This window comes from Macrosteles quadrilineatus, unplaced genomic scaffold (genome assembly GCF_028750875.1).
Source record: "Macrosteles quadrilineatus isolate MER2022 unplaced genomic scaffold, UCM_ALF_1.0 Scaffold_6__1_contigs__length_79288215, whole genome shotgun sequence".
Classification (NCBI taxonomy): domain Eukaryota; kingdom Metazoa; phylum Arthropoda; class Insecta; order Hemiptera; family Cicadellidae; genus Macrosteles; species Macrosteles quadrilineatus.
This window is the reverse complement of record NW_026542599.1, coordinates 75460025-75486641: the sequence shown is the minus strand read 5'-3', so window position 1 is coordinate 75486641 and position 26617 is coordinate 75460025. Positions and strand designations below refer to the sequence as shown.

Sequence of the window (26617 nt, the reverse complement as noted above, 5' to 3'; positions counted from 1 at the left end):
AAAAAAATATATTGCTGATAAAAGAAAAGAAATAAATGCAGTTTTTTTTATGGAAAAGTCACAGTTAATACAAAGAATAAGTAATTCTAAAAATGCCATCCTAACACATCTTTCATACTTTGGAAATGTACTATTTACAAAACGCTATCGCGACTACGATTGTATCCATAGAACAGCATTGTCTTACAATTAACTTGTAGCGGCAGACGTTTAGATTACTTCAGCCAAGTTGAGGGAAGTGGTGTTGTAAAATCTGTCCCATAAACTGGACGGTAAAGCCCCTCCTTATAGAGAACACTCCTAGTTGTAGTAGTTCCTTTTGGTCATTATGTTCTTGATTTAGAAACTGAATAGTGTAGTTGAAAAAAAAGCTTTTAATGAAAATAGTTCTCTATGTAAATTTGTCGTCGCTAAAGAGACCAAGACCAAGACTTTTTGACCAGATGAGAACCTAGAACTTAGCGTAGACGTTAAACCCCCAGATCAAATTGTTATGACATTGCTAAGAACTAAGAACGATTGGCGATTAGTGGGATTCGAACCTGGGCAAATTCCTCTATTCAATCCACTAGACAAGCTACATTGTGGGGCAGATTATTCGTTTATTGAAGAAATTTTTTACTATTATTGCATTTTACATCCTGTACGTAAAAATTTAGTGTAACGTATTAAGGTTTTGAAATAGACTACAAAAGCTTTGCAGCTTTCAATGTAATAACATAACATAATAGCACAATAGAGGCACCGTATTTCATAACCAATAATGGCAGGCGTAAAGAATTTAATAAAATTGCCCATCAGTAAAATCAGTGTGCATCAAAGCATATACGCTTCAGAAAATTAAATCATACAGCATACTTCCGCGAATTGGGATTCATATGGGCTTAAACATATTATATTAACTAACATCACAAAGTGAAAATTTCTAAAGATTATAAGAGCATGATGGAAATAACTCGATAGGGAAAATTATATATTATCCTCCCTGAACTAAAGGCTAAACCAAATTTAGAAACTAAAATATCTGAAATTTAAAACCCCATTGATTACCAACCGATTAATAGAAAAGATTTTTCACCTTTCGAGATCAATTAATATTAAACGAATTTCAAAATATAAAAGCCTAACCTACGAACCTACTCAGGTATTAGTACCAACTACAAGAATACTTCTGACTTTTCTTTACCTTAAAGTTTTGAATTTTTTAAATTTTGTGAGTAAAATGATAAAACTGCACCTAGGCACTATACTGATGAACTGAAAAAATGTTTTAACTTTACAGATTATTGTATGACCTTAAAGAATACAAGTCAAGATTTAACATCTAATGGCTCGAGCATTAGTGCTTTTGTCGGGAGATGTGTTGTAGCATGTTCGGGGCCGAAGGGCGTTGCAGAAGTGCTCATATAAAAGATTGTGCCGTAAACCTGAGTCTATAAAGGGTTGGGTCAGGCTCACGTTTACGGTCGACACAGCTTTAGGCTGCGTTTCCGTGAATAACGTTCTCTCACTGCCTTTTAGCATGATTGCCCTATCTTGTAATGTGCAGACGCATTGTGTGAAGTTAGATTGGTATTTTAAAGATGTGAAGAAAAATAACGGTGTTAATAAATTCATTGAATGAGGAAATATTTACCTATTCGAATGACAGGGTGGGGGGTTTCGCATCAAAAACAGGGGTGGGGGAGGGGGGGGATTGGAAGATAAATTTGTATAAGGTAGGTATTATTTCCAGGATTTTAAGATATCTGGTTACAAAGATAGTAAGTTTAACTTTGATTCGGATTCAGATTCATTATTTGTCACAATTGAACTTTATTTGAGAAATAACAGCAATAATTGAGTCTAGGAAACAGGTTTATTATTTGAAGATTGTATTCCAAAATCACATCATAATATGATGTTGTCACTCCTTAAGTGACGAATACCACGTAAAAGGTTACCGGAATATTACTAGACCTTCAAAAGCACACTATTGGTTGTCATCTTAAAAGCCTGGTTATGAAAAGTGATGCCTGTGAATTTTGGGCAACAAAACTAAACTATAAGCATGAATTTGACCAACTCGCCAAAGACCTAAAATCCTGAGCTCTCAAACTAATAACAAATCTGTGATTCTCGTGGGAAATAGCTATTTATCACACTAATCACTACTAATTAAAATGTTTCCAACGCAACTATAATAAAGACATTTTTAAGTAAACTATAAAAATATTGCTTAAGCTTGTTTTCCATCAGAACAGATTTTTGACAACAAAACACGCTGGATTGTTCAACTAATATCAATATCGGGGAAAGCAAAGTCGAGCCGTCGACTCACAAACAAATATCACCTGTCAGGTTTTGTTACGAGTAACGTGATACATGAAACACGACAGAACCAATGGCTGTCTGCTCCAATCACCTACACCAATATCACATTGTATCACGAGCATTGTAGTTGTGTTTGTCTAGTGATAATTCGGGTTTGAAATTATATAAAGAGGTTTTACTAGTATTTTAATGTGTGCAGTCATTACACCAAAGAAAGAACAGTAGGTTGAATTGCGTAATGTTGCATTCAAATTATCAAGCAACTCATTAGGTCTTATTTTAATTTCAGCAAAACACTTGAAATTAAAAATTGCCAATTGAAAAAAATAAGACACAAAAATACCTGATTTAACACCAAGAAAAAAACAAAGTACAAAATGTAATAATAACCATCAGAAAATTTCTACCAGACAGTTCCTTCAGGTAGATTTCTTTCGTTGTTTCCTGAGGAGTGGTTACAGTGTTTGCCTTCAAATCTGAAGGTCGCTGGTTCGATTCCAATGTTTCTGGACTATGAAGTCATTTGCTACTTGGTTTTCAGTTAATGATGGTTCTTAAGAAAAGGTTGACACTAGACAGATAGTAGTAAGACCAGGGTTTGTACCGTTCTCATAGATAAAAACTAATGGCGTTGGTACACAAAAAAATAAAATGAAAAGAAAAACATACCACACATAAATCAAGAACTGATAAAATAATAATGGAATAATGGTATAACAAATTGGCAAAATAATGACAAACAGAGTATTCGCTTCATTTTAATCAAAAGTTAAATTTCAACCAAACATTAGGAGTAAAGTGAAGCAGGAAATGATTATTAGTGGAGAAAACATATCCAAGCCGACGAATAGAGCCGTGGTGTGTTTTGTTATGAAACTCGTTCGGCTACAAACTCCATCCGACCACAATGAATGGCCGCTGTTGATTCTATTTTATCCATTCTAGAGTCTTCGCCATATGCGGCAATTATTGATTGATCAGACTCAAAGCCTTTGTATGAAACCAATTTGTTCGCAGCGTGGATCACGGTTTTTGTTATGGGAACTAATTGTTTGTTTAGCGTTTTCATTAAAAATAATCGTACTTCTATGAAAACAGTTTTGTTGATTTGTTTTCTCAGAACGACTGCTATTATTCAACCGATTAGAAAAACCACTTCTAAATGTATTTCCTATGGCACAATAAACTTTGATCAATTTGAACGAATTAGGAATATTTTAATAGTGTAACCTCTTGTACATACGAGAGAGAAGAAAAACACCTACATAATTCTTCAACTAACGAACAATCTGATCTACAATTTTGTAAGCACAGTTATCGTTGGCAAAATGTTGTTGCCCACCTTCGCTGCTACACTCGCTGATTACTTGAGTGTGGCGTAAGTGATGTCGGTAGAATTGTTACACGACAGTTACGAGACTCCGCAGTCAAAGACACTTCCGACAACTCAGCCAATAAACAAACTCCACCGCAAGCTAATTACCCTCGCTACCTCTTGTTAATTGCGTTGCGGCTTACCTTCTCCCTGTAATTCCTGCGGTAAAAATGTCCCTATGTTACACTCCATTCTAGGAACATTAGAGAGAACTAATGTAACAATGGAAACCAATGAAATTCTCATACAAGAATAATTTATAAACATTATACATAGTTAATTTTAAATAAAATTTTACGCATTTCGAATTCTATTAGAAATTACAATCTAATCATATTTGAAAACAAAATAAAAATTTAAAGTGAAATCGCTTACTAATTTGTTAAACAAGGAAACAAATTGGCTGTCACAAAATTAGACTAAAACTAACGATGGTTTGTGTGAGTAACAACAAGGTATTAGGGGTCATCTAAAAATCTTAAGAAGGCTGGTTCAATCCCGTCAGTGTCAATTCTGGACCCATATGTAGTTTTCTATGGGTAACTAACTCATCAAGGATGCTATCTAACAAAAAGGTCAGTCTTGGATAGCAACATGATCAGGGTTAAGTATGTTCACTAAAAAATAGTTAAACCTCTTTCAATAATGTAAATTGAAATATTAACTCCAATCTTCCATGGTATAGTACTGGATTCAGAGGGGCCTGTTGCCTGGTACTAACACATTGAAAACTGAACACATCGTATTTTAAAGCGTGGCTATAACACGGAAACACATTACACACATCTCGTTGAAACAAATGAACAAGCTGAAGCTCCTATACAATCTGCCTCTGAGAAGCAGTTTATCTTACAAATGAAACAACAATGCCACAAGATCCCGGCAAGACAATGACACGTATTAGCACATAGAGCAATGCGGTGTTGTGTGTTAGCGGTAAAGTGATGGATGTGATGAGTGAACAACACACAAGTGGTAATGATACTCGCTTCATCCGTCATACAGCTATCTTTGGCACATGTTTCTGCATATACTTTAAAATATTGTTTAAATATTCACAAGATTAAGAGTATCCTGTGTAAAAGAATGAGAGGTCAAAGTTGGTTTCTTTTAGGGTGGGAAAATGAAATAATAGTCAGGAGTTTAACTTAGTTCTTGATTTTATTTCAGTTTGCCTTAAAATCTGAAGGTCGCTGGTTCGATTCCAATGTTTCTGGACTATGAAGTCATTTGCTACTTGGTTTTCAGTTAATGATGGTTCTTAAGAAAAGGTTGACACTAGACAGATAGTAGTAAGACCAGGGTTTGTACCGTTCTCATAGATAAAAACTAATAGCGTTGGTACACCAAAAAAATAAAATGAAAAGAAAAACATACCACAAATAAATCAAGAACTGATGAACTACACTAACTTACCCTTAGCTTTTCGGTATTAGGTTAAATAGTACTATTATTTTTGTCATCATTATTTCCTCCTCCAATACGTTCCAGCCAGTCGCTCAATAGATGGACAAGAACAGCGTTATTTCACCCGCTCATTCTTTTATCAGTTCAGACAACGATATAAATATGGTTAGGTTCCCTCACTACTCTATAACCAGAGTCTAGGTTACATAAGTAATAGAGTAAATTATGCTGTAGTTGCTTTGTGCAAAGAGAAGGTAAAAACATGTATTACTGATTGGTATGAACTATAAAGCATATATTTAATGGAAATTAATGATTTTGGTATGTCTGGACTTTTATAAGCAATCAGGTTTGGAGGTTTTCAAATGTACCCACAACTTACATTTGGTGATTTTTTTCTGTAGGAAAGAAGCTATTCCTGAGGGTGGCATAGTAAGACCAACCTGAGACCTTTTTTCTTTTGATGCAACCAGAGGCCAAAAGCGCTATTCGTTCACATATATATAGCACTATTCCTAGATTATATACTATACTATATACTTATATGCTATCTATTGTTTACGTACCTTGCCACAATTGATGTATTCTACAGCTGTTTCTCTAAAGAAGAAGTAAACAAAGTCTCCGTGGGTGAGTGAATTTACAAAATTTGGCGCTGTAACAAAAAAGCATTCATTAATAAATAAGCACACATTAAAATAAGGTTTACCTTTAAAGCTTGTGTAAACTACAACTAGTTTTACCATTTGGATTTAAGGTAAAAATATCGTGTTTTAAAATGTGTAACATTCACTTTCAAAAAAGTATGTTCATACAAAAACATATTCCTGAAATAAGGGGACTAAACAACTAATCGTCAACAAACTTTGTAATTTTATTCCGTGAAATATACAAATGCAAAGCAGATCTAATCAAAAGCGTAAACTATTTTTTAGTTCAAATGCTATGTTTATTTTCACTCTTCATTTTAATAGATTAGTTTATTCATATTCGCCTGAACAATCATGTAAATTAAAATCATAACTACTAAAGTAAAACAAATAGATCAATCAAATAAATAAATTATGTGTGTTAATTATTTCAACCAAATTAACAGAACATAATCAGTACACTAAATAATCACTCATTGGTAATCTCTTAAAAATATTTAGTTTTATTTGATAGTTGATTGATTTGATTGTACATTATTGTACAATCTTTGTTATCCAACCAGTCATGCGGTATAGGACTGTGAGGTGAATTATTCTTTCATAATTTACTTAGATACATAAATAGATTTAAGAATTATTATTATAAATTTATTGGTTTGATTTCAAATAAATCAACAATGTTCAAAATGATGATTCAAATTCAATTCAATGTTTATACACAATGTTTATGATAAATTACACTAACATTCAAACACAATTGAAGACACATTTTGTAAGTTCCAGATTTGAAAACTTTCAATTAAAACAGTGATATATCCGAATAAGATTTTCCAAGATAACTCACTCACTTCAACTCATCTAAAATGGATCAACTTTAACTAACACGGAGGGAATAACTTTTAGAGCATCAAACAAATGTTTCATTAATTTGCAATGTTGTTTGAAACTAAAAATGACAACTAAAACACCAAAGCTCAAATGATCTATTTCTGTTCAGTAACTATGTTATGGTAAACACAAGATGTGAACTCGAACATCTCAAACAGTCTGTGAACTTTTGAAGTTATCTTTGACACAAATTTATTTATTATTATCTATGTATGTATTGTACTATTATAATTAGGTATATAGTGTTTTATAATAGTATAAATTTAGTAGGGATTACTTGCTTAAGCATAGTTCTTCTATGGTTATCAACAACTATTTTTGCATTTTTCCTCAACGTTATTGCTAAAGTATAATATTGAGACTGTAATAGGCAAATATCTGAGTCTGAAATCTTAACACATTCATCTTTGAGTTAGAACCTTTTGCAACTGATTCTGCCAATTTAGTCATATAATTGTTTCTCAATATCGTAAGTAGTTTTACACTTGTGTTTCATTTACCATTAAGGCTCATAGAGTCGTATTGTTCAGTCTGTAGCGGTTCTCTGTATATGATGGGGTCCATGCCAGCGAAGTCTGCCACTGTGCCAGTGTACAAATCTCCGTCTGAAACATATCACAAAACATCAACACAGTTGAAAGACAAACCAGTAAACAACCAGGGTTAAAGTTTTTTCCACTTAGTTTAAACATTATAATGTAGGTATATAATATCCATCGGTGGTTGGTGGGATTTATACCCAGGGTTTCAGGACAGAAGGACTAGACTAACCACGCTCACAAGCAACTGAACACAAAAACAGCTGATCTTCAACAACGACAAAACCTAAATTATCCAGGTCCAATCTTCTAATAATGAATTGTATGATTATCTTCTAGACCATCAAATAAAACTGTTGGCACAACATAACCCTGATTTGTTTGAATGGTAACACAAAAACACCATTAAGAACCTACACTAAAGACCATGATTAAAAAACATATCCCACAAGACATTAGAATGTAAACGTTAAAGAGTATGAGAGATTCAAAAATATGTACCATAGTATTGCACATGTATAGGGAGAAATAGCTGAAAGTGGAACCCCTTTTCAACGATGAAGAACAAAGCAGCAACGTGTGAAATAACACCTACACATTACGCTAACACAAGAAGTTGAACCTGAAACCAGCACGAGTCCCATGGGGCCGCAGCGCAACAACATGTAGAGTTACTTGTCAGCCAAATTAAGGGCAAGAACTTTGAAACAGGTGAGATTGAGTCAGCAGGTTGGAACTGAGGGATTCAATCCAACTTCGGCCAACTTAAACCTCAGCACTTGGGATTTTCCTACAAAATAGGGAAGGCTGTTGAGTTGTAAAGATTGTTAGTGAATAATGGTGGAAAACAAACCAATGACTTGGACTTTGACATCTGTCCACCATGAGAGGAAATATAAATTAAAATCAGATGCACAAAAATAGTTTACTATTTAAACAGTTTCAACGAAATTTCTTTGTAAACTTAAGCATATCATTAACAAACACTTTGTTTATAAGAGTACATAGGTTTGCTGCTAAAACAAGCACAAAAGCCTTTAAAAAATCTGTCATTCACTAAACTTATTGAAAATCTATTCATCACTGCAAACATATTTATTCTTTAAGATTCTTAGGAATCAATTTACTGTATTCAGACATTTTTTTACATCACCCTCTCATTAATAAACTATAATAAACACAACATAGGCACTGAATTGATTTTCTTAACGCTGCTTTAACCAGAGAAGCATATAACATTATTTAATTGAGTGAAAGTGTAGACCTATGTATGGTTATCACAATTAGCATAAACAAATTAGAATAGATTGGCAATAGTTAAACTTTATTATTTAGAGAAATGAAAATCTATTAATTTGAGAAAGGATCATTACTTAATTAAATATTATAGAATGCCATTTAAATTTATCATACCCATCAACCTGTTTTGCAAATGATACTTTTGATGTCACCATAAAGAAACAATATTGAGAATACCAATTGTATGTAAGACATCAGTTGAATAATGATGTATCCCAACTAGTAGGCCTAAACTTTTAAACATACGATAAATTTGTCTCAATCCAAGTAAACATTATAAACAGAATTCACTTCAAACGTAATCAAAGCCGATTTAAATCTCCTGGAGTTTCAACTGATGTCTTTGACAAGTCGTCCGTACTAACTACAATGCATTGCTCCGGTTCGCAATTACTGCACTAATCAAAGCAAAGTCATGTTTTGTATAATCAAGTACACATGCTTGTCAAACGCATCAATTAGAAGTCACACGCACAATGGACTTGTGTGTAATGCGTGCATGACATGAGTCTAGTAGACTCGCTTTGAGCTCGCTGCGCTGCGGTTGTCAATGAAGTTCGAGATATTATATCCTTGTTTTACCATTGCGTTCTTAATTATAATTTTGACCACACCATTTTAATTAGCTTCCAATATTCGTGGACGCTATAAATAACCAAACCTCCATCTACGAAATTATTTGAGAAAGTCCAGATAAACTACTAACTACTAACTATATTTTGTGCTACCCTAAAAAGGTGGCCGTGGTTTCACTAAACAGAAATGTGTGAAAGATATACTTGAGGTGGGTTAGAACCTACGAGAGTCACAGTTTGCACACTATTTCCGCTGTATTTGGAATTTATTTTACCCAACAGAACTCACTTTCCTTAATACTCACTTTAAACCATTTACCTGATAAAACTCTTGAGTCAAGAAACTAGTTCCAAAAAAATATTGTTTAACTTTTTCATTATTTAGGTGATATTTCATATAAAAAATACTTGCTATGATCCCAAAGCAAATGAGTGCTTAAGGATAATTCCACCCCTAAAAAATTTTACAAAGGTATTTTTATAGTCTGTAGGATGGAACCTGTCTTGGGGCTGACCCACACCTTTTACAATAAACCAATCCCAGGTAGACACTGTAGACAGGTTGTATCGTACAGACTGTATCATGAACAAAGCAAGTGAGAGCCCCAGGACCATTTACTGAACGCGATCGGACAATGGTACGTTGTGTTTTGAAGCGTTGCACGGAGGATCATGTTTGTGTGTTCACTGGTGTGTGCGCCACGGTACGCATCATCGACTTCGTTTCTGATTCGTCCCTTCTCGACAATTGATTCCATTACTACGGCTTTTCCGAAGCAATGATGTTCATTGCAGTCAAGAGTACACAATTTGATCCTTCATATTCAATATAGACTTCAGGTCAACCTAGTTAACCGATTGTTTTGTGCATCAAAGGTTTGTAAAAATAAAAAAAAAAAAAAAAACAGTCTAATAATTTACATAAAAAAAAACATCAGTTATGAGTTGCGTTTAAGTGATAAGGGTGTCTCAATTCTAATCATATCTTAAACATAGATATGAAGTAGATTTTTTCTTAAAATTATGTAACCAAAAAATTATACAAATAAATACTCAATATGTATCATAACTAGAAATTAGTTTAGTCTGCAGGTTTGCTGACAGAAGTGTATATTCTTTAAAAAAGTATATCTATCCAGCTGTACTACCTCTTATGTGGTATTTTTAAGACCCCTTTAACATAATACATCCTCAATAACAGACCATAACCAATAATCACTCCCGAGATTGTTGTAAACTCAGCTTACATCTCCCAGATCAGCTTTCCTGAGGCATTTACAGTTAATATCTTTCCCATTACATGGAGCATGCTTTTACTGGCGTTACAACCTATATCTATACTTTAACCCGTAACAGGCCTTGTAAAATATCCACTTTGAGCATTCTACTATCGTTACTGTTATACACATAGCTGTGATAGCTTAAACAGATTTGTGGAGTCGTTCCACAGTGTAATAAACTTTGTCTGTAAAACTTACAACTTAAAAACTGTTATACACTGTCTAGTTATAAGTATTGTTGTAATCAGCTGAAAGAGGTTTTCTAAAGGATTTCACAGTGTAACAATCTTTAATATCTCCTTTTATCCATGTTGTATTGATTACAAATCATATATTGTGGTTATTCTGGTGCTGCGACATTTTATACATTTTATTTTTATCATTTGAAGTCATCATTTTAGTATTAAATCCTTATTCATTTTGAACTAACTAAAAATATCCTCTGTAGTTTCACTGTAGCAATGCACCATCTTTGTACCCATTATTTTACACACAAAGTGTTGTAGCTAAAGTATCTAGCGCTGTTATAAAATTTGGCCTATCTAGTAATATTTTAAATATTGCATGGAAATTCCAAGAAAATCCACCATATTTATCAGTGTTACAAGCAGAGCTTGAGTTCTAGATTTGAAGGTATCTTGTGGGAGCTGAGACCTCTCCTCTTCCCTGACTATCATCCTTCTGAAGTACGCAAACTTACGCGACAATAATTGTGTTTTAGCACAATAAAACAATATACCGTATTTGTTTGAAGTAAAAATCAACATCAATGCGGTTTCCCCCTGAACTGAGTCCAGCTAATAAGCATCACACAGTCTGAAATGTGACCTAGAAAATAGATTTGCAATTCAAGTTTTTACTAATTTGGAGCGTTCTTTCTAAATACTAGTTTATAAAGTGGATTGTAGTTGTATGTATTGTTGTTTCGGTTTGTACAAGTATCTTCGTTACTGTGTTGAATCATTTATCACTTTAAACGTTTAAACATCAGCATATAAACTTGTTAAGCAAATGATGATTTAACTTCACACATTTTAGGTGTGTTGTGCACCTTTGTTGTTATAGAGGTTATCTTAACTGCATTTCCCTTTTAAATCTGTATATACACGCTCCTATAAAATAGGATATACTCATTATGAGTGTGTCGGACATTCTGCTAAGTGCCTTGCCCAGACTCCCTCTGGGTTATAGGCCATAACTGCGACCCCCCACCTAACCTACTCAGCTTACTTTTCTTTCAACATAAAATACCAGTAAGATTACTTGATTGCTGTACCCAAAATTGTATTGATATACCTTCGTTGGAAACTACAAGTGAAATGAATTGCAGATTGACTTGAGGTACCTTCTCCACACAATAAATTTACTGGAAAGTGTATTAGTGTGTAGGATATTTTTTTTGTCCTGGGACGCTATACACGAGCCCGTGACTTTTTCCACATTACTTTAGGATAGACCTAGGGGTTGTGGCATTATCACTAATATAAAATCCATTGGTGATTTGGCGGGATTTAAACCCGGGACCTAGGGACTAAAGTCTCGGGCTCTACCACTAGACCAGATTGCTAGCAGTGTGTAGGATGTTAAGCATAAATTTTGTACAACTTTCAAGGTGCTTTGCACAATCGTGTGAGTTTAGAATTTTAACGGTTTACCGACTCAGATAAACTATAAACAAACACGATGATTAAAGTTTACGTTATTGTGTACGTAGAAACAATTCAAGTAAATCAATCAAAATGATCAATATCATCTGTTAAACCATTTTAACTTTGTTTAATAATACATTTATCGTCATCACTGAAAGCGATTAACTTATTTGTGATGTTACATACGATGTCAGTAAAAATGAAATTCAGAAATGACAAGATTTATTTCAACAGAATACATGATGTGTTAATGACAAAAAATAACAACGAACTAACTACATATACATATAAAATACATACATACACATGTATACATGTGAAATGTAACTTGTTTATATTTTTAATTTAACCCATGACTGTAAATTAAAATGAGACAAAAGTCTTTCAGAAATAAATAAAAGCCAGTCCTTCAAATGTTAATTTAAAATCGTTGAGGTTTTCAAACTAATAACCGATGAGGCATATCACGACAAACCTAATCAATAGGATAATTCATATTTATCGCAGTTAGAAATTCAAATTCGATCATCTTATCAAAACCCGCGTCACAGAACAGCCATCCAATTAAAACAATGGCCAGAGTCAATATAATGAACGTATTTGTAAACAAATATGTTAAGAGGTCTGTTTGCATAATGCGCTGTATGCTAATTGGCGTTATTAAACTTCAATTTACATTATTTGATCAACTTTGAGACTACAAATGCGAGACATTTTAATGTGATTAAGGTTAACAGTAACACTAGTATTTTGTGTAACTGAGTATATTTATCACCCTCGCCATCTATGATATAAATAACGAAATATAATAAACGTGTAAACCGTATAAAGGTAAAGGGGGCAATATTTCTAAGTAGACTGATTGAATTCAATATGGTTAGAAGATAAGGTTCCCCCTTTCCCTTGATTAATTATTAGAAGAGTGTGTAGTCTAACTCGCGGGTGTTCCGAGAATTCCCACTATTTAACTGTATAATGGACTTGATCTGGGATACTTGTTTACTACCGAAATATAACGAATTCCATTACGACGAAATATATAAACTGCACAAACAATGAACTACACTACAAACACCTGAATATTACTACAAAATGTATTGAAATGCATTATATTCTATGTTATGTATGTTACCACAAGATAGAATAAACTGTATAGCTACCGTATTTTTCAAGTAAATATTGGTACGTGTAGTACCTATTGACCTTGATATTATCTAATTTTACCATAAAACGTAAAGAACTGTAGGTCTACAGCAATTTTTTTTGTTACACACATTTAAGTACACTACTATCAGAAATAGAATTAATGGACGATATATATTTCTGTTCACTAAAATAATAATAGTTATTACCAAAATTAAAACTCTTTACCTAAGTTAAAGTCTTAATACCTAGCATCTAGGTTGTTATGGCTGCTTAGAAGGTCTAGTACAAATCTATGATGAAAACTTTACCACCACAAACTAAATGTGAGAAATAAACCGACACTCAGAGGCTAATAAAAGTTATGCTACAAGTTTGATACAACTTGAATTGCTACTCAAACTCCACATTCCGCCGAGATTCGGAAACTAAAAGTACAATTTATACATCTTTTCGATAAAGAACAGAGCAACCCAGCAAAACACAGAGATTTAAAAACCAAAAAAACAATAATTCATCTTCCATGATAAGTAACACATCAAAAACCAAACAGATCTTGAATATACAGGGTGTCCCGGAACTCTCTACCAATATTTTTGGGCATTGATCCTGGGTAAGAAACGTACCTAAATATCATATTTAAATTGTCCAGAAGTCCTTAGCTACTCACACAGCCGCCATTTTGTTTTTTCCCGTTATTAATTTTTTTTCTAAAGAATGGTTAAACATACGAAATGGAAACTTTGCACAAACATTTATGACAACTAGACAAAGCTACAAAAAATATGACGATTTTTCAAATTCATAAAACAAAATGGCGACCATTTAAAATTTTCTTTCTTAAACCATTGATTCCACAAAAATTTTAAATGGCCGCCATTTTGTTTTATGAATTTGAATAATCGGGATAGTTTTTTGGTAGCTTTGTCTAGTTGTCATAAATGTTTGTGCAAAAGTTTCCATTTCGTATGTTTAACCATTCTTTAAAAAAAAAATAATAACTGAAAAAAACAAAATGGCGGCTGAGTAACTAAGGACTTCCGGACAGTTTAAATATGATATTTAGTTATGTTTCTTACCCAGGAGCAATGCCCTAAAATATTGGTAGAGAGTTCCGGGACACCCTGTATACGTGTAGGCCTACAACTCATAAGTATTGTAGCAGGGTAAAGCACAAAATTGACTTATTGTTAATTATAATTCGCCAATTACATTGTATTTTCTCTTCAATGAGAGTTTTTGTGTACATTTTCAGTAGAATAGCGAGAGCGAGAGAGGCTGGACATCGTTGTGGAGTGGTTGTTATCTCTAATTGGGTGTTCCCTCAGAACACTGTTTTATTACTTAGATTCTTACACTGCTACATTTCTTAGTGTACTATGGAAATACCAATATAAAATATCATAACAAGGTCGAGTAGTGGATGAAATACAGTAAATAAAATCACCAACTTCTATTTCATCCGTACTAATAATGTATCAGGAATCAAGACGATTTCAAAATGATGGAAGCACACTTGCTCACACTGTTTTTACTTTTCCACCAATACATAGTATAAGGAAATTTACTTTTTGTGATTTTACCCCTAAAATATCATTACTCCCACCGCTTACCCACGATAAGGGTTGTTGACGAGCGAATAAAAAAAAATAACTGCGAGATTGCTGGTATCGTTTATTATTAAATGTATTACAAAATGTTCGAAGAAAAGCTATTTTAGATTGTATATTTTAAGTCATATACAACTGTACTTGCTTAGTTTTGTCCTTTTGGGTATTAGGTTAATATGTATTTAGACCCAACAAATATATAGCTCATGATTTATATTATTGTAAAATTGATTGGTACAGTTAGTACATGCATGATGGAGTCAAAATGTTTTTGTTTGTTTCGGGTGTATGTGTTTAAAAACTTCGATTCTTGTTTTTGAGTTACAAGTTTCTCAAACCAAATAACATTACTCTACCAACCATAACCACCGAACCAATCACCCTTGCGGCTTGTGTATGACATGATATTATGCATTTTAGACAACTGGTCAGGGGTGAACTTTGGTCAACGTGTGTTTTGTGTTAGTCACTGTTGAACACAAGTATTTGCACTGTTGAGTGATCCAAATATTTAATTGCTACATTGATATTTTGGCAATTTATAACAGATATTGTAAATCTTGTAAAACCTGCTTACAGTCATTCACTAATCACGCTAAGCTAATTTCTGCAAAAGGTAATACTATCCTCAAACTATAGGTCCATGTTCATAATCATAATGTTGATGGCCACTACTTAAAATTCGAAAAATATCATTGACACACATAATATAACAACACAGAACATGTAAACATCAATCATCACCACATTTTTAGCATGCAAAACTTGGGGAAAGATGAGTCCATACATGTAATTTTGTATATTTTGTCTTTATTGAATACAATAAAATTAAAGTGTCGATTCATACCGACATTCTAAACGTTTATTCAATTAAAATTTGTACTAAATGTAAGGCTTATTATTTCATTAATTTGAGACTAGTTATTAGTAGTTATTAATTGTGATTAAATTGATTATTTAATTATAGAAATGAGTTTGACGCTTCAATCAAAGTGTGCAACCACCACACCTTATTGAATAAAAAATACTCGAATAGCCCACATCAGGTTTAAACTGAAAAGCGAATTAGGTCAAAGACAAAAAAGTAAATACAAAAGCGATTTAATTGAATACACCACAATATACAATATAAGGTTCAGACTGGAAAACAAATTACGCTAAGGATTCAAAAATACAAAAAATACGCAAACTTGTCTTTGTTTACTCCTGGAATTTTGTAAACATATATTTTTCAGATTCTGTTACATTTGAGAGACAATTCGATTATTCAAAACCACAACCGTACTGTGAAAAGTAAAAATTACTACTGTAAAATCAACCCAAGGTCTGATTTTGTTATGCACATCCCAAACACACTCAATTCCACCTGCTTGGAACTAGAACAAGTAATCGACTGCAGTGCACTCAGCTGGATGTGACAAAACAGTGAACTTTGTGCAACAATGACTACTGTGTGTGTGTGAGTGTGTGTGTGTGTGTGTGTGCAATGTGACAAATTTGCGCACAGAGGAAGGCACTATGATGAACGTGGCCTGAGGCCTGCGGAGTGCGGAGTGATCGTTACAGTTACACTGCGACCTAATGACTGGAACTAATCTGCTATGAAGCTGCGCAATTGTGCAGTCTGTGTGCAGAGGCAGGCAGTGAATAGACATGTCATGTAGCTGTAGTTGGCGTGTGGAAAACAAGTTTTGGTGCAATTGATAACTGTATGAATTGTATGTATGGTATAAAAGAGTTTTACGATAAGAAATATGAAACATGTATTAAAACTGTGTGTGAGGAAGTATAAGCAGAATATAACGTTTTAAATGGACATTTTTGTTTGAGCTCGTTGTGTTGGACGTGACATTTTTAACATATTTTGTCTCTGCATTACGATTGTGCGAATAAAAAGTAAAAATGCAGATGTAGATCAAACAAATGATAGTTTTTTCGTTGGACGGCCAAAAATAAACTTGTAGGTTGCTGAGTGAAAATGTGTATTTTCAACTTTTTTTGAAACTCATTAATACAGTATTCATTAAGTGAATACACAACAATACAAATACAGCTAGTTTACGGAAAGAAATGGAAACTAATTTCACTTGGACACATTATCTTATACTCTTTTGAAGAACGTAATTTCAAATATTAATTTGGTTAATTTTTATAACAGATTAAAAAAATTTACATACATGATGACAAATTGCATCCTAATCAGAAATATACTGTTTTTAGAGGTATAAATTACACTAAAATACTACTTAACAATTCACAACACTAGTAACATAGTTCATTGATACTCAGTATTCAGTAAATAGTCAGATTAGTGAAGTTACTCCACTACCAAACAAAAACATAATGCCAATTTAAAACAAAAAACAAATCAAGATCAATGGGAACACATTAAACTAAGCATCATCGATATCTAAAGTGCCCTATTTAATCGCCCCAGTTCTGATTGCCTTGTATGTATAGTGCCGGAACATTTGGCGACAAAGAGGTTGTGTGACTTGAAGGAGGGACACTTCACCAATAATGTGTCTTTGTCGGTCTCCTCTTTGTTTCTCTACTCCAACAAAGATTGGCCTCCTTTAGGTTTCGCTTCAGTGGTTTAATGTTACCGTCTAGGTTTTATTTCACTCCGCTCAATTTACAACTGCTTTCGGCTAAAGCGGGTAAGGATGAATCCATTAACGGTTGACTTGTAACAGGTTTGTGGAAATATTTGTAAGGTTTTATATAATTTTTCGAACGTTCAAAGATATATAATTTGTGACAAGGAACTCCAAAAATTTTGAAAAATTCATCACTATTAACTCACAATCCAATTGCAAAAAAAACCTTATATGAGAAACATAATTAACATAATCATTCTTAAAAGTTATAATGTATATGTAGGGTACTGTCTTTTGCTTGCCTTGGTATAATGACTTCGCCCTCATCATATATTCATGCCTGACCTCGACAACAAACAACTGAGATTGCTCGACAGAAAGTTGTGTCTCCCGTGATGATAATGTAGGCTATGTGTGCAATGGAATCCCAAAGAGTATTTTATATGTGGTGGAGAAAAGGACTATGTATGCACTTAATCTGTGGTAACAATGTAAATTATGCGGCCACATCGCAAATAAAACCTTGAGTGGTGGCAATATAAGTATAAACTTCTGAGACAATTGTCTATGTGGTGCAATTGCAGTGTGTGGATGGGATCCACAAATTCACGACTATGTGGTGGTTATGTAGATTATATGGTTACTGCAGTCGTAACATTAAGCTAATAAGGTATTAATCAACTACTTATGCACTGTGTGGCTAAAATACTTGTCTATGTGGCTGTAATCAAACTATGTGTGTTGGTACATTTAAACAAACACATAACTGACCATGTAACCTAGATTAAATTTCAGTAATATTCACAAATTTGTCCATCAATGGTGGAAGTGTAGATAATGAACTCAATATAATCACAAAGTTGTGTATTCATTTTTATAAAGTAGTTTACGTACACAACATGGTAAAAAGGTTATGTATCTATGGTGGTAACGCAGCTTACAAGTTGTGTATTTATGGTGGTTGTTGAGTTGATGTACACTAGAATGTTACATAGTTGTGTAGTTGGTAAAGCAGTTTATGTACACAATCCAGTTACAAAGTTGTGTATATATAACAGTAATGTAGTTTATGCGAGCACTGCAGTCGCCCAGGTATTAATTACAGTAGACTGTGTCAAATCAATATGGCGCTCCCCCTCCTACCCTCCTCGTGTTATTTTATTGTTTCATGCAGTTATAACTTGCCAAATAAATTAGTTTAGAAGGTTAGTCGTATGGTGGAAAATAATATATTTTAGAATCAGATAATTAAGAGCAAATTCATATACAGTAACTTGATGATTAAGAATAAAATGTGAACATTTAAAATTAACAGAACACACACTCATTATATTTTTAACAATATGATTTGGAGTTATCTATAATATTAAAACGAAACAGTGTTTTTTTATTTCATGATTCTGAATCAACCATTCGACGGATTTTCATGATTTTTGTGTTGAAAGAAAGATAATTTTGAGAACTAGGGAATGTCGAAGCCATAATTTTTGTTTAGGGTTTTAGTTTTTTAGAAATTAAGTTTTAATTTTTAAAAAGTCTGGCAGCCGACGCTAAGATTCTAAACAATCTTTTCGCATAAAACAATTTGCTTAACATAACAGCTGTAAACATTCAGCTTTTGTGTCAGAAATTCAGCATTTGGATAAAAATGTAAAGACATACTTAGGGTTGACTTATTTATACTATGTGTATGTAACGTTATTAACGTTATTACATTTAAATAGAATGAAATATATGAATGAAGAATCTTTTATTCTCAAGCATTTATAACAAAAGTAACAAGTAAACAAACATTGTTTTTATGAAAACATCTGATTGAATTAAATTAAAGAATAGTATTTCAGCATACATAACATTTCCCCCTTCCTTCTTTAAATGCCTGGAGGACTAATATTCATCATGGTAATACATTGGCCTTCTTATATTCCGACTTGATTTTCTCTGGTTTGTAGTACCAGATGAAGGTGAAGTTAGTGTTTGTGAAGTTTGACGTTGAATAGATTGTTGTGCAGGCTGTATTTGTTGGCGTGTTCTTAAATGGTCGGCATGCTGCCTGTATTCTTTGTCATCAATGTTCACTCTGTATGACAATGGTGCTGTTTTCCTTAGCACTACCCCTTCTCTCCAATTTTCATTTGGATTCCGTTTCACCCAAACCGTATCACCTGCACTAAAGTCTTTACGTTTAGAGTGGATATCATGATAAAACTTTTGGCGTTCTGACGACTGTTTCATCTTTTCCTTCACGTCCGGTCTTAGGGTGTCAATCAAAGTTCTTGGGTTTCTTTTCAGGAAAAGTTCAGCTGGTGTCCGTCCAGTCGATGAATGTGGAGTTGTTCTGTATGAGAATAAAAGTGTATGGAGTCTTTGTTCGTGATCATTTATGTCAGTCATGAGATACTTGTTTTGAAATGTCTGAATGACTCGTTCAACACAACCATTGGAACGACTGTGGTAGGGAGTAGTTCTGATGTGAATCACGTTATTCTTGCGGCAAAAGTCTCTAAATTCTTCTGAGACGAACTGATTTCCATTGTCAGTAACAATTTGTTTCACAAGTCCATATCTACAGAAAAGTTCACGAAGTCGTCTTATCACAGTGTTGCTTGTAGCGTTTTTCATTGGAAATATTTCCAACCATCGAGAATATGCGTCTATTACCACTAACCACATGTATCCGTCAAAAGGTCCTTTGAAATCAATATGTAATCTTTCCCAAGCATTTTCCGGTATATTCCATGAATTGAGTGGCGTTTCGACATCATTCTTCCTGAAAGTTTGGCATCTTGTACAAGTTTTCACTAAGTTTTCAATGTCATCGTCTATTTTTGGCCAGTAAACATACAACTTCGCCAAAGAGCGCATGGCAACTATTCCTGGGTGTGAAACGTGGAGGTAACTAAGAATGTCTCCCCTAAGTGACTTAGGAATTACTATTCTTTCTTGCCACAATAAAATCCCCTCTTCATAAGATAGTTCTTGTCTCTTGTCATAGAATATCTTCAAATTTTCTGGAATTGAACTTCGATCGGGCCATCCCCTGACACAATAGGATATAATGTGTTTCAGTTCATCATCTCTGTGAGTGTTATCTTGAAGCGTTCGTTTGGTAAGTGGCAAATCTTCAATTCTCATAGATCTAACTTGGTTTACTTCACCAAGCGTCTGATACGTATCAATGTTTGTTACTCCTTCTAAAGGTAATCTACTCAGACAATCTGCCAGAACATTATCTTTTCCAGCCCTGTAGTTTATATCGTAGTCGTATCCACTGAGTATAATAGCCCATCTTGCAAGTCTGGAAGCGGCATGTTTAGGTATAGGCTGCTTTGCCCCAAAGATTCGTTCGAGTGGTTTATGATCACACAAAAGTGTGAAATGCCTACCATAGAGATATTTGTAGAATTTCTCAACACCAAAGATAATGGCCAGTGCCTCCTTATCTATAGAAGAATAGTTCTGTTCTGCTGAATTTAATGTCCTTGAAGCGGCTGCAATTGGTTTCTGACTGCCATCAGGACAACGATGAAGGAGAACTGCTCCTAATCCAATATTGCAAGCATCTGTTGCAAGGATAAGTGGAAGTTTAGGATCATAATGTACAAGTACCATATTGTTTGAGATGTTGCTCTTAATTTGGTTGAATGCGTTCTCACAGTCACTATTCCAGGCCCAAGTTGAGTTCTTGTGCAAAAGTCTATGTAAAGGAAAACAAAGAGATTGCAAATTTGGAATAAATCTTGAATAGTAATTCACAGATCCAAGAAATGATCTAAGCTCAGAAACGTTCTTTGGTGGGGGTTGTTTCTTGATAGCTTCTACACGATCTTCAACAGGCTGAATACCAAGAGCACTAATCTTGTGCCCAAGATAAGTCACACTTTGTTTGAAAAGCTGTAGTTTATCTTCACGCGTGCATAGTCCTGCTCTCCTCAATATATTTAAAACTGTTTTGAGCCTATCAATGTGTTCTGGTCCACTTCTACCGCCCACACATATGTCGTCAAAATACCATGCACAATCATCAGTACCAACTAATAATTGGTCCATCAGCTTTTAAAAAATCTTAGGTGCAGTCTTAATACCAAAAGGTAATCTATTGAAGGTAAAATATCCTTTATGTGTCGCTACCACTAGATATTTTTTTGATTCTTCGTCCACTGGAATCTGTAGATACGCATCCTTCAAATCAATAACTGAAAAGAATTTTGAACCATTCAACTTAAGTACTGTTTCTTCAAACGTAGGGATGCAGTATTCGTCATCGATTAAATGAGGGTTGATTGATACCTTGAAATCCGCACATAATCGTACCTCACCATTAGACTTCGGTACAACAACTAAAGGAGAAGCACAAAGGATTGGAGTAGTAGCCGTATCCACGGGTTCTAAGACCCCTGAGGACACTAAACGATCTAGTTCCTTGCTAGTTGCACTGTGTAATGCGAACGGAACAGGTCTCGGTTTGTGTATTGGCAATTGTACATCATTAGCTACTCTAACCTTAGCTTTGAAATTTTTCACTGTTCCTAGGTTATTGGTAATTATGTCTTTGAACTCTTTATATATCTTACGCTTCTCCCCCTCTTTGTCTATAATGTCCGTGTTAATATGATTGACGCTATAAGAATTTTGCTTACATACATGATCACAGTTAGGATCTAGATTAAATGCTACAATCCAATCTTTACCAAGCAAAGGTGTACCTGAAACACTGTCAGTGACAGCAACACTTAATTGCAAAGTAGTTGATCCTAACGAAACAGCGACCTTAGTCTCGCCGAGCATAGGTATTCTAAATGACGGATAAGCACCCAGCTCCTCCGTAGGAGTCAGTGCCGGTTCACCAATTTGTTTCCACGTAGATTTACTAATTATAGTTCTTGCAGCAGCAGTGTCATATTCCATCGTTATTGGAACCCTATTTATTGTTAAATTTACAACGTAACAAAATTTCTCTACATTATTAATTTGACTTATGTTTTTTACCAAACCGGGAGGCTCTGCTAGTTCATCAGATATGTCAGGACATCCGTCATTATTTTGACGGGAAAAGTCTACATTGCCACTATAATCACTCATACCAGCAAACTTATCAATTTGTTTGACATAACGTCTTGAAAGATTTTTCTCAATGACGACATTATTGGATTTCAGACAAACTCGTTCAAAATGCCCCATTTTCCCACACGCTCTACATTGAATATTCATTGCCTTGCAATACTCACCTGTTTTATGTTTTGCTAAACCACACCTCAAACACTGTGACTCAGGATTCAAGCTGATTCTAGTACTGTCCCCTTTGTATAAAGGTTTAGTAGTTCGTGTAGCCCCTACCTTATTTACCTGTGCGTCACATGAAAATGTCCCAAGTGTTTCTATTTGTTGTTGTTGAGAATGTGCCATTTCCATGAGGTAGGCGTCTTTAACAATGTCGACAAGTCTTGCTTTTTCCTCAGGATGTTTTCTGATGAGCTCTTCCTGCATTTTAGGATCATTTAAGCCCAATAAGAACTGGTCTCGCAGTCTTTCGTCAAGTGTATCTCTAAACTCACATTCCGTCGCACCAGCTCTCAAATTGTTTACAAATATGCGTATAGATTGATCTTTGTTCTTCACGATTTTTCCAAATTTTAGTCTTTCGGCCAAATAGGATGTTTTTGGTTTATAGAAATTTGAAATAAACTCAACAATTTCCTCGTAATCTACTGTTAAAATAGGTGTTGGATAAAAGTTATCAACCACAATTCTATAATGTTCAGCACCAATCCATTTTAGAAGTAAAATTCTCTTAGCTTCTTGATTGTGTTGTAATCCACAAACAATTATTTCCAACTCAAACCTTTGGTAGTAGTACTTCCATGTTTCCTTGGTAGCATCAAACTTCTCGAACTTGAAATGAGTTAAGCTATGTGTAGTAGGTTGTTCCACTGTTAATGTAGATGATGTGTCATCATGGTCATATTCCTCATGTCCGTGCAGCGCCATTATGTAACGTTATTACATTTAAATAGAATGAAATATATGAATGAAGAATCTTTTATTCTCAAGCATTTATAACAAAAGTAACAAGTAAACAAACATTGTTTTTATGAAAACATCTGATTGAATTAAATTAAAGAATAGTATTTCAGCATACATAACAGTGTAATGCTAATCATTGATACGTTCAATTATTCTGTAAGAGGATGACAGATTAATTAAATATACATAGTAAAATACTAGGATGTTCAAATTATTTCTAAAGCAATCTTTGTAATCTTCGATTCGTTTTAGAGCAATATAATTTGTTTTAACTAGCAGCTGGTTAAATAAAAACTATGGAACTATGAGGTTATTTAATTACTCTTATTTTGTCATTGATTATAGGAAATAAGTAAGATTAGTAGAGATAATTAGACCACAGTTTAAGCCACAGTTTTAACCAAAATTAATTAAACCACAGTACAAATCGAGGCTCTGTACATGAGTCTTAATAAAAAGGATAAATGCAAATTATTTTACTGCTCCACTTTCAAGGAAAGATTAGTAAAATAACAATGTTTACATGTTTTAATTCTTAATGGTAGCTTTTTGTTTACAATTAACGTTTGTCTGCTTTAACTTTGTTTGGATTAGGCCCGGAAATATTGATGTCATAAAAAGAAGATCAAGAATAGTCAGGAATAACGATTTAAATTACCACCACAACCTCAGCCGGGTTTTATACAAAGATAAACAGATGGATGACATAGCTTGAACACAATGTCAACATTGACCTAGGATACTGCAATTAGACAAACCATCCTTTTATGAAATCGTGTTCAGTTGTGGTTACGTTTAGGGGCGCCTATATCAGCGCCCCCAAACGAGAAAATATAACTTTTATTTCAACTATGAATATATTGTAGTTTAAATTAAATAATATGGGAGATGTACGATGTATTTATTCAATGAGGCGAGGGTAAGTAATTATCAAGGATAGAACTGATAACGGTATGGATAATAAACATTGAAAATTACGTCATTAGCTTTACTAGCGTGTTTACTTTTTATATTCCTGCTACATGTGACCAGTTCTTTTTTCAAATGAATGTTATTTGAACCAAAAAGCTGTTTCAAAACAAACTGTTATTGTTTTTACTTTTCTTTGTTTACATTTATTTATTAAGCAATTAATGCAATGAAATTAATATAAAGTGACGATTAGTTTTGATGTTAGGACACCAAAGTTAAATTATGTGTACTGTGAATTTAATTGGATACTGTAGTTTTATTTAAGGTCTTTTCTATTCAGACCTACTGGAAATTGTGTATAGTAGTTGTATTTTGGTGATAATAATTATGGAAGAGGCAGGTATGCTAAGGTGGCACGACCGTAGGCTACTTATAATCAATGTGCGTCTGTGCGAATCGGCTGCAAATCTCACTTCAACACTTTTCACGTCGTAAAAATTGCAGAATTGCTGTTTTATTGTAAAATTATCGGATTTAAAATGCATATCGTATAGGCCTATCATGATGGAATAAAAACAGATTTGGTCACACAACATTTATTTACAAGATGATTTTTCACATTAAAACTGCAAGAAACTTTGTCTTTATATGTGTAAACTAGCCGATCTGAATTGTATACGGTTTTAACTGACTTCTGAATTCCCGTACGTAGGACGGGCTAACACCTCGTAAGGTATTTAAAACAAAAGGGTTTGAATCCAAGTATTTACGAAATGTTGAAGAAGGGAAGAAGAGAATACGTCTAATTTAAATAAGAAAGCACAACTAATAAAATGAATACACCAAAAATAATTATACGTTTAGGGTTAATTTTGCACGTTAAAGTACAAAAGCTTTTTTAGGTCATTTCAAAATTACCAATGTAAGATTTGATTTCACAAGTAATTTAGGGTTTTCAGCATATTTATAATATTTCACAGATTCCTTATGATGTTTCTTAAATGTTTTACGTATATTCCTATGGAACTTTACAGATTACTTATAATATTTAACAGAATAAGCTTGTTCCAAATCTTCCTCAAAATGTTTTCTAGATTCCCCTTGTTTTACCGGTTTCTCCCAATGTTTTACATACTTCTCGTAATGTTTTAGACAAGAATAGTCTCTTCATAACACCATTTATTCTTAGCTAAAAATGTTTCAAGAGCCACTTTCTCTCCCGGACTTGTCAGTTTCAGTGAAGGATATTATGTATTCCGTCAGTGAAGGCGGGGAGTGACAGACAGTACCTGAGTCAAACAAGTGCAATGTTTGCTTCTCCAACCTCACTGGATACATATTCATACAACTTTACAGGAAAAATAATTTCAGACAAAACATTCTCCATGTGATGATTGTTCTTAGTCTATTTAAATATTCCAAGCTTTCAATTGAGTTTTAAAGGTATCTGGATATAATTCTTAAATAGCTGCATGGCTGAGTGGTAATAGTAAAACTGAAAGGTTATGGCTGTAGCCTGCCTAATAATAAAGTGGAATATAGTTTGTTCACAAGGAAACTCAGTAGCTTTTTGGTGGTTTGAAATTAGACCAGATTTTTGTTTAAACTGGGCTTTTAATATATTATCTTCGCTAAAACGAGTTAGCTCAATCAATAACAGGGCTACACAATCTAACTCACTACATCTTTATGAAATTGTAAATTATAACAATTAAAATATTGGCAGACCTTATTCGACTGACTTATATCGAAGCAGTTACTTAGACTTCGTACAACGAATTACACTTAACAATATTGTAGTTGTCTTTGAGTCAGTTAACAAATGTTGTTTTCCTTTGAAAAACTAAATAAACTCATAAAGGTATTAATTTTTTTTTTCAAAAAATGTATACCATATTTATTCTTTTGAATTTAACAACCAATTAAATAGTTTATCTACTCAAAATGTTATAATGTTTATGGCCTTACTCAAAATTACACTTGGTTCACACAAACTTCAGTTTTGACCAACACACACACACACACACAAATGCATGAGAGCCAACCAGCTTTGGCCAATCAACTGCAATGCCGACCAAAGCCCAGTGTAGCAATGCACTGTACAATGTGCATACTGGATGGGACTGGAGCCATAATAAGGTTTGAGAGACCTGATTATTGCATTATGGGCCAGCCACAACATTGGCCAATCCCGCCTATGTCACGGTTAAACATTAATGTAATATACGGTGCATTAGTATCATACATAATACAATGCGGAGTTAAGTTAAATTAAAAATTCCGTTGGCTGTCTCAACATGCGGATAAGCGGAAAGTTTGCAGTGAAAGAAATATTTAAGTAATTTAAGAAACT

General features: G+C 33.8%; 1 protein-coding gene across 1 annotated transcript in view; it reads right to left on the bottom strand.

Annotated features, from left to right (window-relative positions):
- LOC128996395 (semaphorin-1A) overlaps nucleotides 1-26617 on the bottom strand; it is a 488248-nt gene that overhangs the window by 13554 nt on the left and 448077 nt on the right. Inside the window, exons 8-9 of the mRNA XM_054421704.1 lie at nucleotides 7134-7238; nucleotides 5662-5750 (exon numbers count right to left, since the gene is read on the bottom strand). Of these exons, the coding sequence (XP_054277679.1) occupies nucleotides 5662-5750; nucleotides 7134-7238 (194 nt within the window). The remainder of the gene's footprint in view (nucleotides 1-5661; nucleotides 5751-7133; nucleotides 7239-26617) is intronic.